The following is a 16,655-nucleotide window of genomic DNA, read 5'->3' as shown; positions in this document are numbered from 1 at the left end:
AGATGTGCAATAACGTGTCCCGATGCCGTGTTCCGGAGAGAATAACATAGGTCTCTCGTATAATTGTGCTCGTTACTTTTGTAACGTTACAGTTCTTTCCCTTCACAAAAGTCTGTTTCAAAAAAGTGATACACATATCCGTTACGAATAGCAAATACCGTATCGAAGGCGTTTTCGAAGAAGCCTCACAATTATGATCGGCAGGCATACTAACATTACAGCATTTGACATTTTGAAAGTCATTAAATTATAATACGTATTTCGTTTTGGATGTCAGTGAAAAAATGAAATTGTAAAACAAAACGTTTGAAAACATCCGTAAACAAGATTCAGCGTGACAGAAGTTCTGGTTATTGGAATTTACTGATTAACTATGTATTTATCACAAATATAATTTATTTTCTGCATACTAAATCACTTTTACGTGGATTTGTTCTAATTTGATTATGTATGCAAGATGAATTTAAACATGTGCGTTCACTTTATACGATAGAAAACAAACGTTTGTTGTAAGAAAACGTTATGTGTATATATATATATATATATATATATATATATATATATATATATATATATATATTCTCTCTCTCTCTCTCTCTCTCTCTCTCTTCTCTCTCTCTCTCTCTCTCTCTCTCTCTCTCTCTCTCTCTCTCTCTCTCTCCTCTCTCTCTCTCTCTCTCCTCTCTCTCTCTCTCTCTCTTCTCTCTCTCTCCTCTCTCTCTCTCTCTCTCTCTCTCTCTCTCTCTCTCTCTCTCTCTCTCTCTCTCTCTCTCTCTCTCTCTCTCTCTCTCTCTCTCTCTCTCTCTCTCTCTCTCTCTCTCTCTCTCTCTCTCTCTCTCTCTCTCTCTCTCTCTCTCTCTCTCTCTCTCTCTCTCTCTCTCTCTCTCTCTCTCTCTCTCTCTCTCTCTCTCTCTCTCTCTCTCTCTCTCTCTCTCTCTCTCTCTCTCTCTCTCTCCCCCTCTCTCTTTTTTTCTCTTTTTTTTCAGTTTACATGTCTTACATCAATTAAAAAATAAAGTATGTTTGGCGATGAGAATGATTCATGCTTAGATTAAATTGCTGAAGGACGAAACATAAAGGACCAACCAAGGAATCATCTGTGCTACGCGTTCATCCACGTAAGCGAGAGGCAAGCTTTTTCCTATCGGAAGGTAAAAAAAAAAAAAGGTAAAGTGCTCCCCTGTGCATAGCACCACGCCATGAAGGCGTATAGGGGGTGTGGGGGTAACGCCCACACTTTCTTGATCCGGTCGTGAGTGGGGGTGATGTGATCAGCATCACGCCCCTGACCGCCTTTACCCCCCAGGGTTTCCCCCAGGTACCCATGTTATTCGACGCTGGGTGGCGCCGGGGCCGCTTCCATCGTTAGAAAAGTTCCCGGATTTGACCGGCCGGGGATCGAACCCGGACCTTTAGCATGGTAGTCAGACGCGTTACCGACTGAGCCACCGCGGCCACCTTTTTCCTATCGGAAGACGAAAAATAATTATTTGCTGCACGACCTTGATAAGGCGAACTGAACCACAAGGAAAGAAACCTGTGCAGACCCGCAACTCCCTGTGCACTGTACTACCACGTGGAGGGGAGGGGGAGAGTTGACCGTTCTTCCTTATGGGCCGAGCTGAAGAGTAGAAGAGCTGTGCGGGGACTTTTCGTCCAAGGTTTTTTCCCTTGTGTCGCTCGTAGCAGCAGCAGCACCACGCAAAATCGGAAAATGTGAATCCTCAAACTTTGTACACGTGACCTTCGGTCACGAAGCAGCCGAGGAGACAACGCCCTGGGGCGATATGAAAGGCACTTTTAGCAAGTAGAAACTATGTAGAAACGAAAGTTAGATGGAATTGTTGTACGAAACAAACGAAACCGCGTTTGTGCAACTGGTTTGTGGCTAGACAGGGCCATTGGACTCTCAAGAAGGCAAGAATTCTATGGGAAGTGATTCTCAAAACTAAGCGAATAAAAGGACAGTATATTTTATCATTTACAAGGGCCCTCATCCGCTTACAATTTTGAAAATTACTTTCAGTAATTCTTGTCTTCTTGGACAGGAGGTTCATTAAACTTTTTGGTGTAGAAACAGACAGAGCGCCCACCTACCACGTTTGAAAGAAGAGCATAGGCAGACATGAAAGTAATTTTCAAGTACGTAAGGACGACAGTCGACGTGTACATTGAGCAACGTGTGACTGAGAAATACAATCGTAACAAAGGACAGGATTCTTCAAGAAACAGTAATTTCATAAAAACTTCCTATCATTAACTCAGTTCATCCTTTTATCCTCTTTTGTTTGTTATACTTTTGTATTATTCTTGTTTTATATAGCTTTTCTGCCACTTGTAGATAATCGCGACGATGAAGATGAATGATGATCATATTAAATCTATGAAGGGATGCTTACAAAAAAAAACAGCCATGCCCAGGTGTCTACCTCGAACTTGGAATGTTTGGTACCGAGTGTATGAGTGGACCACTCAACGACTTCGGTCTTCGAGGCTACGGTTTCAGTTGCAACATGCAGTATAATTACGTTTCTACTACTACTACTTATAAAGCCCCCTTGACACATGAGATACTACAAATAATTTCAGGCATACCCTCGAATTTTGATTGCCTGGCACTTTTTTAAACTAAGTAATGAAGTCACGTTTATATTCATATTAGGCCTACGACTAGCTCGAACTAAAAACGCTTGTGAAATACTGTGTATATGTTATCCTTCTGAAGTGAGAAACTTCATATTCTGCTAAGAAAATATGCATGAAAAATTATATTTGTAGCTACTACTTGAAGAATTCAAATTATTATGATGGAATTTCAACTTACGTATACTCTGCATATAATGTGTTATCGGAGAGGAGTTTTTGTCTCGCAGTCAATTTATTTTTAGTTGAGGAACTCGAGAGTAAGTTGGAAATATTTAATGACCCACGTTGTGGTGTGCTGTTCGATTAATCAGAATTGGAGTGAGAGAAATTTGTAGTTAAGGTCATTCAACACGTCAATTTGTAACTGTGAATGCAAGTTTTCTTTGATTTAGCGGGAAATCAGTTTGCTACTGTTGTAAGTAATAAATTGAAACATATATATTTTCTGCTCGAGTAGGAATCCACAGCCCTTATCCAATCAATCACTTTCTGTGTTTGAAACTTCTGTCTAGGAAAGCTACACACAATTTGCTTTTAATAACAGAAGCTTCAAAATAACCTATCCATTCTTGTCTTGCAAGTAATGTTTGATTTGATTTGTTATATTTAACTTTGGTTTTCTGCCACTTTTGGCTAATCGCGAAGACGAGGATGGGTGATGCAATGACAAAATTGATGAAAGGACATCACGAAGAAAATTATGAAAACAATACACAGGCTGGGATCTGAACTCGGGACCTGTGGTGTCGCATTGTTCATGAAATAAAAACATAACATGTATAGTGGCTCAAATTAGTAATCGAATATGTAGCATTTTGCTGCATTTCTTCACAATATTTCGAAATTAACAACATGTACATAAATATAAACGATAGTGAAATATTTATAGGCATTTATTAAAGCTATATTCCCTGTTACATTTTTTCTTTTTTAATTTTGGGTGCGTCAGCACTTAGGCTATTTTGCAACCGCCACGTTATACGGGGTCCAGCCCCTTACCATAACAAATAACGTAACTGTAATATCGAATAACTGAAATATTAAAATATTCTGACTTAGGTTAAAAGCTGAGGCTCTAAAGGGGCACTCAGCACACATGACAAAAAACAGAACACACAGAATTATACTGGCCATAGGGTCAGTCGCCAGAGCCTCGTTAGTCTGCAAAGAGCAGTCCAGGGTGTACTACGTGGAATGAAGTTGACGATTGGGTGTACTACGTGGAAGGTCACCCCTTACACCCCTGTTACGGTTTCAAATCTGAGAATAGTTATTTATGTTTTGGTGTGAAAGAAGAGATCACTTTAATATTCAGACAAATCGTGAAAGCCTTCTGTTTCTGTTAAGCTACGTTTCCATTCAGACAAGTTCCAGACTCATGACGTGCAACATGTGCCGGCGCATGTTGCGCGTCATTTAGTGTACTCGTACTGCTTCCAATTCAAAACTACTTCTTCAAAATACGTCCGCAACAACACTGGAGTGCAGGATCGCAGTGTAGCGTTGTGCAGTGCTTTAGAGTAGTCAGTGTTCCTTCTCTTGTATTGTAATAATTTGGTGGTGATTTAACTTGGGTAAAGATGAACAATAAAGCTATGGCGGGTTTTGTGGTTATGGCAGGCGCGTATCATGAATTTCTAAAAAAAGAGGCGAAAACAACCTAGATGGTGAATTAGAAGTTTTCTAGCAAAAAATTAACTCGTTGATGAGAGACTTACGTCTTCAAAGTGGATACGAAAACTTTGTAAGAATGACTGCAAGTGATTTTGCATTGTTATTAAATCTTGTTGGACCACAGATTGTAGTCGCGTCGTCTGTTTCTACTCTAGTTCGTATGCCCCAGGAACTTGCTGCAGGCTGTTTCCATTGTCCGCCGCGCACGTTGTGCGTCTTAATCGTTTGGGGCAATTTTGTCCCCGGCACTTGCGCCGCGGCATGTTGCAGACAGTTTCCATTTCAACAAATGCTTGGCACATGCAGCGTCGCATGCCGCGTGTCATGTTGCGCGGTAAAATTTGTGGTAATAGAAACGAGACTTTACATAGTTCTTTTATCGGTCAACTACAGTGCGGGGAAGAAACAATTCATGCTATTTCCTAACTACGTCTGTTACCAGTAGCTCCATTGCCCCTGACTGAAGTACGAGAAAAATGGGTAACAAAAACAAAAATACAACATTTGACGAACTGCAGCTATTTATTTTTACCTAACCAAAGGGTGCAGGTACAGGGAAATTAAAAATGTTAAGTACATGTAAGAGTACCGTGGGTGACGCAATAAAACAAAATGAAAAGGAAAATGAGGTAGATTCCGTATCTCAGAAAATTCAACCAAGAGAAATAGGAGAACGAAATGAACGAGCTTCAGTATGAAAAATAAAGACCCTTTCCTCACCCCCATCCCCTTCCCAAACCAAGGGCTCCGAAAGCAGCTGTGCAACTTGGAGCAGGCACTGGGACTGCTGTACGTTCAGTAGCGTTTGGTCCGAAAGCGAAATTCCTAGAAAAATGCCACAGTTCGTCCGCGACGGTTTAATGAGTTGCATTTCGCCCGAGCCTGGCTGATGATGAGTCACACCTTGACTAACCGGTGGCAGCGGTGGAATTAGTGACTAGGATACCTCAGTTAACAACTTTTAAAACTACATTGCATAGACAGCGGAGTGTAGCGCAGGGAGTGCAGACTGAGCCAAATCGTCGAGAGAGGGGTCCCGGGTTCGATACCCGGTGGAGGCACAAGTGGTTCGGATCCCACTTTAAATTGTAGGTCCAGTCCCGATTAGCCTTACTGTGCATAAAGGGGACTTAAAACAACAAATAAAATCGTTGAGAGGAAGTGAACTTGGATCCAGAAATTTTAGTCATGGCAGTCAACACTACTACTTCTAAGCAGCTCCCATAAGTGACTGAGGTTAGAATGAAAGTTTGTCTTGTTTTAAGTTCACTTGTATGCACAGATAGGCTAATTGGGAGTGGGCCTACAGTTTAAAGTGGAATTCGAATCACAGGAATCGAACCCGGCTAGAATGCAAGTGTTTTCTCATACTCACATGGGAAGTTGTTTATGTTATTGTTTCACATAATTTGTAGGTAGTCACACGTGGTCTGAGAAACAGAAAAGTCACACATAGCCTACGCATAATTCTCTCGAGGCAGTTTGTTGCAAGAACTTTGCTTGCAGGCCACGGACAATAACTTTCATGGGTAAAAAAGTGTCCCATCATAAGGTAGAGAGCATCCTGCTTAGAGCAATGTATGCGCTCCAAACGTTGGACGCTGACGCCGATATAACCTGGCTCGCAAGCCGAGAACACTGTTCGAATCTCCACAGGCATATAACAAAAATGCATCATACCCAAATGACACATCTGGCGTAATACCTAACGTGCCAAATTTTGGAAAATAGGGGCTGATAGCGTGTGTGAGAACCAGAGCGACTTAACTCTAATTTATCAAATTAATAGGAGAGGAAATAATGTATTCTTAGGAATATGACTCTTAAACGTGACTCCGCCTTACAGATAAGAATTAGAAGTGGAAAATGTCGATTTTCTCCAAATACTCTTCAGAGGATTTTTTTTTAACGAAACTGAAAACAGAATTTTTGTAGTTACGTTCCTCTGATTCCCGTAGGACGATAGGTGAAATACATTTCATGAGCGATGTTTCAAAGAGGTTGTGTTAAGATGTCAAACATGTAGCCGACAGCCATGTTGTATGAAGAAAGCATATAGGATAAGCTCCAATCACACTTAATCTAGGCTCACAACAAAGATAGCGGCTGAGTGAATTGGAAAAAACAATTAGTTTCATGTTTAAGATCATTCTATCAATTAATGCAGTTGCTTATAAAAATAAAAAATGGTCCAAAATGCTTCAAAGTAATTGAAAATATGAGGCATTGCGGATACGAAGGGCGAACTCAACAAAGTGCATTGTGATGGAAATGCGTTTCAAGTTGCCAGGCACAGTGCAAACTCCATAAAATCTTTGAAAATCACGCATGAAACATTCCAATCTACAGTTACCAAGTTTTTGTGGAGCTCGAATTGTGCCTGACAACTTGAAACGCATTTCCCTCACAATGCACTTTGTTGAGTTCGCCCTTCGTATCCGCAGTGCTTCATATCGTCTCTAGGAAAAACCCAGAAAATTAATACGCCCATTCAAATTTAAAACCTTTATTTGCATACTAAATAGAAAGAATTTTCACCAGATACTTGAAATTAGTTTGAGAAAATCTAAAATAAGAGGAATTCCTATCCCTGTTCTCGTGTTTATATTTCCTGGCAAATACTCTGTAAGAGGCTGTCGCGGTATATTGCCGCTCTATACATTGAAGAATCAATGCTTTATACTCCGAAGTCGATACTAAAGGTTCATGGACGTCTGCAGGATTTTTTCCAAAGAGGGGCAAGCAAGGTAGTTTTTCCGGGGGGAGGGAGGCAAGTGATAGGTGATGGAAGTGGTATAAAGACAATGACCCAACCCATCCATATTTTCTAGTCCAGGCTCTAATCCGACATCTCCCGGGTTCGAATCCCGGTCGGGCTTGGTTGTTTGTGAATGTCCATTCATCAATTTCATCATTTCATCACTCATCCCCATCTTCGCAAATTAGCCTAGAGGCACAAAACGCGAAGTAAAATAAACTAAATCAATCAATCTAATCCGACATTAGACTTCGCAGTTTATTACGCTAACCAATTTGCCACGGGATCGGCTTCTTCGTGTTTGTCTGCTTATGAAATGATTAATTAGTTATTCAAACTATATAGGTAGGAAAGCTATATAAAATAACGAACAGAAAAATAAATCCACTTGACGTCTTGTAGTACTATCATTAACCTACAATTTCATGCTCACAAATCCACACAGAAAACTTCTTGTGGCATTAGTTTTACAGAATGGCCTTGGGGAATAAACATCGCCCATTTCCTGGTTCAGCTCGAAACAATTCAGGTGCCTTATCGAAGCTGCTCTTGAGCACGCAGGGTTTCTAACCTACTTCGCCGTAATTCAGTTGTTGTATCTTGATTAATATGCTGTATTGTAGAGTCAACCGCAGATTAAATAGGAGAAAAAAGATTTTCCCGACGGAAAATAAGTTGGTAATGCTGCAAACACCGAGGCATTCTTGATAAGACGCTTGAGGAGCGTCGAGCAAACTTTCCTGAAAAAGCGCAACCCCAGTATCGAAGGTCATGCTACACGTGGATTGGCAACTTTCGGGAGCATGCTGTCTGTCTACACAATTCTACCCAAATACCTGTTTGAAAATGAATCTTCTGTTCGCATTTTATTTTTCAAATGTAGTTCTGACATTGTAATCATTTTGCAATTATTTTTATTTGTTCTTATTTTGCTTCGCTTTTATGTCACTTTTATAATTAATCGAAACTATGAAGATGGATGATAATTAGATTAAATTAATTAAGAGACACCTAAAAAAGATATTTACAGACCAGGACTCGAACCCGGAACCTAAAGCGGATAGGTAGTGGGGAAAACCGTCAATAACTCCCGCCACGAACGTACTTATAATTTTTGTAATTTCTCACGAGTATTTTTTGTTCTGTTCATGCATAATATACCTGCTTTCGGAAACTTAATTTATAAGTGACACACTTATAGGGACAAGCCACGTATTGTTTGAATGGAGGGACATCTCGTTCATATACTACTAGATACAATCATGGACTATACTTGAAATGGCCTCCCCGATGGCGCAGTGGTAGCGTCATCGCCTTGTAATGAAGGGGTCCCGGGTTCGATACCCGGTGGAGGCACAAGTGATTGGGATTTCACTTTAAACTGTAGGTCCAGTCCTGATTAGCCTAACTGTGCATAAAGTGGACTCAAATCAATCAATCATATATGATGGAAGTTAAGAAAAAGATAAAAATTTTAGAAGAGATACTGTGAACAAGTCGAATTGGAGAGAGATTGTATTTTGTCTTTGTTAAATGTATTTCATGTAGTTTATATAACATGAAGTTATAAGTTAAATAAATGTTGTTTTGTTCGTTAACGTTTGGCCTAATTGAAGATTATTACAATATACTTGAAATGTGAAGTGCTAAACACTACTTTCGGAGATCAGTTGGACATGGCAATTTTGATATACAAGTTGCATTTTCTCTACTTAGATTCATTAAGTCCAAATTTTATCCTAATAGATAATCTCCCAACAACGCAAAATGTTTTAATTGACTCGAATTCACAATGACTCATATACAGTGTGTTTATAAATGAACGGTGGGGTTTCAAAAATTAATAATACATCTATATATTACCTTACACGGGCAAAACGTACGCCGTAAGCAGCAGCAACTGTCCAAGTTTATATAACTTTATTTATATTTGTATAAAGATAGAAGTCAAGAGGGGGCAATTGCTCCTCTGTGCCTCCTTGCAGGTGCTCTTGACCGTCTGGAAGAAATAGTGCACGACAGACGTGAAAACTAAATCCATCTTCAGTATCCTTTTGTCTTGCTACTCTTAGATTCTGCAACCTTTCTTTCTATAGTTCAATGTTTGCCCCCTAACCCCCTAGAATTGATTTCCGTACAAGTTTGAGAGCTAATCTCCCCTGCACCCTGTGGTTGCGCCACTGCACCTTCTTCCGCCGTTGTTGCTTTGTGAACTTTCATCTGCTTGAAAATACTTAATTTTCTTCAAGAGCATAATATCGTTTAATAACCGGTGATAAGATTCCTCAACCCTAAATTTCTGGATTAAAGTATAATAATATAGGAGCATGGAAATCTGAAAGGGGGCGAGGATGGCCACATCTCCCCTTTAGAAAACGAATGTCAGCTAAAAGTATATATTTCACGCGTATAATTTGATCCCAGTCATAGTAATGTACATTAATTATTATAATGGGAATGCAGGAATGCGATAATTTCGAATTCAAGTGGTGTTTCTTGAGGGGGCAACACTATTATCTGGTTAATATGCCCCATGGAAAAATACCTTGCTTGTCCCTGCGTCGAAAATATCGGCAGACGTCAATGATTAGGGGGTGGGGCATGTGCCCCCCCCCCTTTGCACCCCGTGCGCACGTCTATGACTACTCATTTCTACACTAGTTGGAAGCTGTATTCAATTTCGAGCCAAAAATGTAATTTTCAAATCAGGGTTGTTAAACGTCCACGAACCCATAAATTCTAATGGGTTCTTCTATTGGGTTCCGCAACAAGACCGGAACCTTCTTTATCGCACAGTTTTAATTCGGTCCAAGTTGCGTATTCTTTCATTTCAATATGGAACTTAGACAGTCTTTAAATTGATCCGGAAAGAAGGTCCCTGTGCCGTATTTCAATTGATCCGGAGAAAAGGTTCCTGGAACGAATTGAAATATTTTAAACGTAAAAAGGCTCTTTACGGTCCAGATCCATTTATGCTTGCTAATATTCCCTGCTGAACCGGAATTGAATTGATTTAAAATTCCTGACCCTTTATCAACCCTGGTTGAAATTCATTTTTTTACAAACAACCATATTTTTAACGGCTATTACACATTAATCCCATACGATATACTGAAAGGTAAGAGACTTGGGCTATTCCTTTTTCTTCCTTGATGTTAAATAGATTATATTCGTCACGCGCCTATAACGTTACTACCTAACATTTGTGAATTGTTCTTTCCTTGTAACGTTAACATCTAACATACTGAATTTATTTACGTTCCTTATGCAGATGGTATGTACCCAACTGCATTTTGTTCCGTTCCGCTACAGTGGTTTACATTTTGTTACATTCCTATGTAACGTTAATTGACCATATTGCCTTTCACTTCATTCCGTTACGGAGGATTGCATTCATTACGTTCCTATGTACCGTTATTTACTACCATGTTGCATTTCGTTACTACGGTCCTTGTAACGCTAGTATATACCATATTGCATTTCGTTACTACGTTCCTTGTATCCTTGTAACGGTAGTATATACCATATTGCATATTACGTTATGTTCCAATGTGCTCATTTCGTTCCGTTCCTTTATAACGTTAATATCTACCATAATACATTTTGTTACGTTCCTTGTAACGTCAATCTATAACATATTGCATTTCGTTACGTTACATGGGTACCAGCAGTTGAACCATACTCTTCCTCCTACAAAATGGAACGTACCGTGTAACGCAAATTGGGTACGTTACGACTCCCTGTTTACAATTGTGTATAGCAGTAGTTCCCAAACTTTTTCGTTTCACGGCACCCTTAGTGTTTTCAAGATTTTTCGTGGCACCCAAGTCAGAATGTAGGCTTATATAACACTTGCAATACTCAGTTACTGTGGTTAGGTTGATTGCCTTAAGTTAAGAAATAAACACACATTTCAAATTCTGAAACATTTTATATGTAAAAAGTACTAAATAAATACATATTCGGAACAATCATATCATTGAAAGAATTTACAATTGAAAATATTGGAACATTTTGCGACACCCCTGTATGCCAGCCATGGCACCCCAGGGTGCCACAGTGCACACTTTAGGAACCACTGGCATATAGTGTTGAATCCAGTCACTTTCCTCCCGGTGGATATCAAACTTCATACGGGGAATGTCATAGCATCAAATTATAATACTAATAAAAGTAATACTTATGTTTTAAAATTGCCCGTTACCTCTGGAATGTAATTAAATTAAAATAAATTAAAGTAAATTTGCATAAGGCTGCTCAAGCACATCATCACCATTTCACATTAAATTATTGTCTGACTAACTGTTAAAATAGCTGCAAGAAATAGAAATTCCTTGCAACAATAAAATTTCACATTACACAAGCCCTTCCGCTCTACACATGTCCACTGTTGAGTTTTAGTGAAATGGAATTTTATTCTAGATTACTAATTAGCAGTTATCAAAATGAACAATATTTAAGTTCGTTCATTATTTTGACTTTTGATTATAAATAAGACTAAATCAGTGGTTATTATTACAAAAAAGCCAGAAAAAGTACATTCTACATTAAATTAAAGTGAATGAAAAAAAGCCAAATTTCTTAGCTATTGACGGAATGCTCTGTCAAAAGATTGAAATTTTCTGGAGGACTTTTCTATTTCCAGAGCCTACCCCCCTGCCCCAAGTAAAGTTTTACAAATTTCTCACTCACTGCCTAAAATGTTCACTAATTTCTGTGAAAAACTAAATATACCATCACGCTACTGTTAAAGAGAACTGAAAATACTAGGGTTGAACCAATACCAACCGATACTTTTCTGGAGTCATGAAATTTATTAAAGCACAAATTTCATTATTTTTGCAATAACATTTTTGGTGAAAGAAGTGAGTGTTGTAATTAAATGATTATCTCATGTGAAATTATGAATAATTTAAAGCAAAACTTGAGTAAATTACTATGATATAGTTCCAACAGAAAATTTATATCTTAAAATTTATAAATGTTCTGAACTCTTTAGATAGTTACAATTTTCAAGTATTGGTATCGGTGAACATCAGTAAGAGAACCAGTAGTAGTATTGGCATTTGTTCAAAGTGGATGCCTAAAACGAACCATAATCTTCAATGAATCTGGTACGTGATAGCTAAAAAAGCCATCTGTCACTGATCTATAAGAGCTAGATAGTGTAGTTTTACTTTAATTCCAAGTTACATATATGTGGGTTAAGTCATAAGTCATGGCAACTATTTTTATTTCTCGTGAACAGGCGACAACACGAAAAATCTAAGATATATGTCTGAAAATGTGTGGAATTTACTTTCGAAATAAGCCACCAGATGAAGTCTGGATGCAGGAGACTCTCGTAGGGAAGAGGCAGAGCACATGACATTGGACAAAAGTGTTTTATTTTGGCAGTTGACACACTGCCCCGTATGAAGGCATCCACCCACCTCACCACTGTTTGATAGGGTATGACATGCACACCCAGTGTTTCCCGTAGCTCTTTATGGCATTCCTGTGTATTTCTGTCATGGAGAACTGCTATTTTAACGTACAAATGTTGTTCCTGCTTCATGACCTCCATTTTCGAACGCTGTCACTCACCGACTGAATTTGGGTGTGTGTTTACTACCCCACCGTTGTTTACATACACCATCTGGTGGCTTCTTTCAAATGTATATCTTAGATTTTTCGTGTTGTCCCCTGTTTTCAAGAAAAAAAATAGTTGCCATGACTTATGACTTAACCCTCGTATATGATGAGATTTATAACTTTTCTGAATAATATTAAATAGCTACAATGTTCAAGTATCGATATTTGTAGGTATTATTAAGAATATTGTTTTGTGTTATTGACTTCCATCTACGTATTTCATCTGTGCAACTAAGATGCAGAAACGAAAAGAGAAGTCTCAGATAATAAATTAACAATGAATTGACAAATTTTTTTTCTCTTCCCTTTCTTTTAGGTAGAAAATGGATCTGCAGTTTCTAGTAGGTTTAGAGGAAGGACAGTTGTGGAAGGAACCCCAACCATGGATATGGATTTGAGTTTTACACCGTGAAGGGAATTGTGTAGAAAGAAGGTTAGTGTATTTTTATGTTCTTTGTGGCCGACCTCCATGGTGGAGTGGTTAGCTTAGCATGCCACAAAACCAAGAGTCCCAGGTTCGAATCCCAGCCTGGGCATTGGTGTTCTTTGTGAGTGCCCCTTCTTCAATTTCATCATCATCACTTTTTCTCATCCTTGCTCAATATTTTCTCTACAAAGCTGTGCAAGAAATTTCTGTGGAAATCACCAGTGGCTTTGAAGAATGTATTGTTGTTGTTGAGTGTTTGAATGATGAATCCAAGATGAAAAAGGCAATAAACAAAATTACAATGGAACGAAAATTTTACATTTTTCAAGGAACATATGGCCAAATAATGTCCACTTACCAGTAATTCCTTGATTTCCAGAGTTACGTACGATTTATTGACACTGGGTATTGAAAAGAAGTGTAAAATAATCAATATAGAAAAAAAGATAATTACACATTCCGCACCATACCAGCAGTACTATAATGCCATCTATGTGTGTTATTCAGACAACACTTTACAGAGGTTCTGGACTTTAACAATATTAATAATAATTGAACCTTGAAGTTTGGGAAATGTATCCTGGAGAACCTAGAATTAACTATACCTGCATTTTGTTGTTCCTAAAGTTGGAAGCTGTTGTAGAAAATGTGAAATTCACAAATATGTTATAACACAATCCTTTACATTTGGGACCGGGAACATACAACCAAAGTGTATATATCTTGAAACATAAAGTCTTGTCTTATTTTCCTTGTGTTGAATACAAACTTGAATGAAATTGTGTGTAGGTTTAGAAGAACTTACTTTACGGGTAAACCAAACATACTAATTGATCAGTCCTTTGGCAATATTCGAAAGTGCCAGTTTCTGAATGTAGAGCTCTTTAGAAACAAACTTAGAACTAATGTAGAGTTTTATGTTTTTCATACAACAACCGGTTAGAAGAGTACAATACCAAAAAAGGGTGAGCAGGAAATCATAGAGGTTTGAACTTTAATTATTTTTTAAATATTGTTACCTATTTTTTAAATATGTCCACACATCCAATATTATTTTTTTATATATAAATAGCCATTATACCCTTATTACCCCCCACCACCCCTCCTGCCCTCTGTGAGCATTGGACTGGTTGAGATGAAAGATAAAATTGCTTTGTTTCTAACACAAAGACCTTTCTTTACTACTGTTGAAAAGAACATCTTTTAAATAGAAAAAGTATTGGTAACACAATTAAGCCTTGTTTCCATAACATTAAAAACTACATATGCTGACCAAGGCAGTCTATATTTCAGTAAAAAACACTTAACAATGTGACGTTCCAACTCTCTATCAGGGTCTTCCTCAGACTTGAAACCAAACTGAAAATGTTTCTTCCTTTGAATTTTGCCATTTGTAGATTTTCATCTGCAACTTGTTCAATAACTTCAGCTGTAAATTTTACTTAGACTAATTATCCAATCCTGTAATTTTCCAAGAGCATGTGATTCCTTTTGATATGCCATTTCAATGAACATTTTCAATTTAAATCACTTTCAACACTTAAGTTTACTTACACCTTGTGCCAACATAATTTAAATGAATAATTAATTTTTAAAAACACTTAAGTGTTTTGTTTATACTTCTGAAATATTTTGTAAAAAAGAAGAGGAAAATTTACCAGAAGTATTAATAAATTAATATTTCTGTAGTTTTATTATTCATTTAAATTAAATTAGTGGTTGGAAATTCAAATTAGATTTAGTTTTGTTCTGTCCTAATATCAATCTATTTGCTATTAACATTATATTAACTTACGTAGCTGTAAAAGAACTAATACCAACAAGTGCCACAGTGAAATACTATTTCACTACTACTAGTGAAAAACAATGATGCGAAAATGATGATTGTTAATTATATTAATTAATACTATTGCAAGTCTCCATTAATATCTTGTACTAAGAGTTCACTGCTTCATGAAAAAAAAAATATTAGTTCCTCGGAGCATAATGTGAAATGTAATTTGGGCGGGAGGGGTATAATATTAGAAGCATGTTGATATAATGGGGAACACTACTGGGTACTGGTACCTTGTTATCAGTGTCAGTAAATTTTGTACTCTATCAAAATCAGTATACTTCATAACAGTACATTCTAGGAATGGCACAGATTAACCCTTAAACGCATAGCGTTAGCACACTTTCATGCTAGAGGCTTGTCTATATTGAGTGTGTAGGCAAACCAACCTAGTGCCAGAAGTCACTTTAGGAAGAATAAAGCTTGTGTTTGAGATCATTAGTTTCAGTCCAGGTAACGGCATTGTTGTGAGAGGATGTATTTGTTTTGACCTTCGATTTTTTTATTCAAAATGTTATAAGCTGGAAAGTAAATATAGTGTTTTTATCTGATTGTCTTTCACTATGGAGCTCTGAATATTTTCATCATTTAGTAAACACATGTAATTTAAAACTTATGATGTTTTCTGTTCAAGAATTTGCATCACTTGTTCGATTTTTACTCATAATGATTGCATTACCATATGGTAACGCTATGCAGATACAGTAGCTACAGGTCTTTTCAACAATTACTTCAATTATTTTATTATTATTACCTGTAAAGCAAGACATTTAAGTTGTTAAGCCTCTTGTCATCTTTTGCATGTTTATTTATTTCTATTGCTTAAAAATTATATTTATATTTTATTTTAATAATAATAATAAATATGATAATGATGACCATTTCATGGAACATTTTGTGCCTGTTCAGTAGCTCAGCTTTGTTGAGTCTGTGATCCCTTATTACAGAAAACATTCATGCAAGATATTTATTAGAGGTAAAGCTATAAGATTTGGTTACAAAGCCTGCCTGGTGCTTGAAAAACCTTCTTTTGTTTTGATATGTATCAAGGCAAGATTATAAGAAGATTTCACTGACATTGAAAACAAATTTAGAAAGACTGCAGTCCCTGTTATCCGTATGCCACATGAATTTCCAAGGCAAAAAATTATCCCAGCCTGAATTTGGATGGAAATCGCTCAAAACTATATGACATCATTTCGTGTTGTACCTAAGGGAGCTTGTCGGCCCATTACAACACAAAGGAAGGTTTTAAGAGACGTCTGGTATGCTGGTGGTCCACCAGTGGTATTCGCATTAGACATGTCAAATATGTTGTTGGACTTCACGTTCCAAGTTTCATACGTTTCTATGATAATGTCCTCCCCGATGGCATAGTGGTAACATAGTCAGTCACCTTGTAGTGTCCCAGGTTCGATACACGGATGAGGTACATGACACAGTGGTTCCGATCCCACTTTAAACTCTAGGTCCAGTCTCGATTAGCTATTCTGTGCATAAAGTGGACTTAAAACTTCAATTCTACTCAATTCAAAGTTTCTATGACAAGTGAATATTCAAGAGTGATAAACAATATGTGAATATAGAGTAATCTATAATATTTGTATTATTTTTAAAAAATAATCAAATTTTGAAAGTAATTTTAAGGTTAATTCAAAAATTTCCAAGTTTTCAAAAATAAA

At 37.5% G+C, this 16,655-nt stretch overlaps 1 protein-coding gene across 1 annotated transcript in view; it reads left to right on the top strand.

The window, feature by feature from the left end:
* Cdc23 (cell division cycle protein 23) overlaps positions 1-13,124 on the top strand; it is a 50,874-nt gene extending 37,750 nt beyond the window's left edge. Inside the window, exon 10 of the mRNA XM_083138668.1 lies at positions 13,029-13,124. Within this exon, the coding sequence (XP_082994794.1) occupies positions 13,029-13,124 (96 nt within the window). The remainder of the gene's footprint in view (positions 1-13,028) is intronic.
* The last annotated feature ends 3,531 nt before the right edge of the window (positions 13,125-16,655 follow it).

This window comes from Lepisma saccharinum, chromosome 17 (genome assembly GCF_977018435.1).
Source record: "Lepisma saccharinum chromosome 17, izLepSacc3.1, whole genome shotgun sequence".
Lineage (NCBI taxonomy): Eukaryota > Metazoa > Arthropoda > Insecta > Zygentoma > Lepismatidae > Lepisma > Lepisma saccharinum.
The sequence above is the reverse complement of the archived record's forward strand: the minus strand, read 5'-3'. Positions and strand labels throughout refer to the sequence as shown.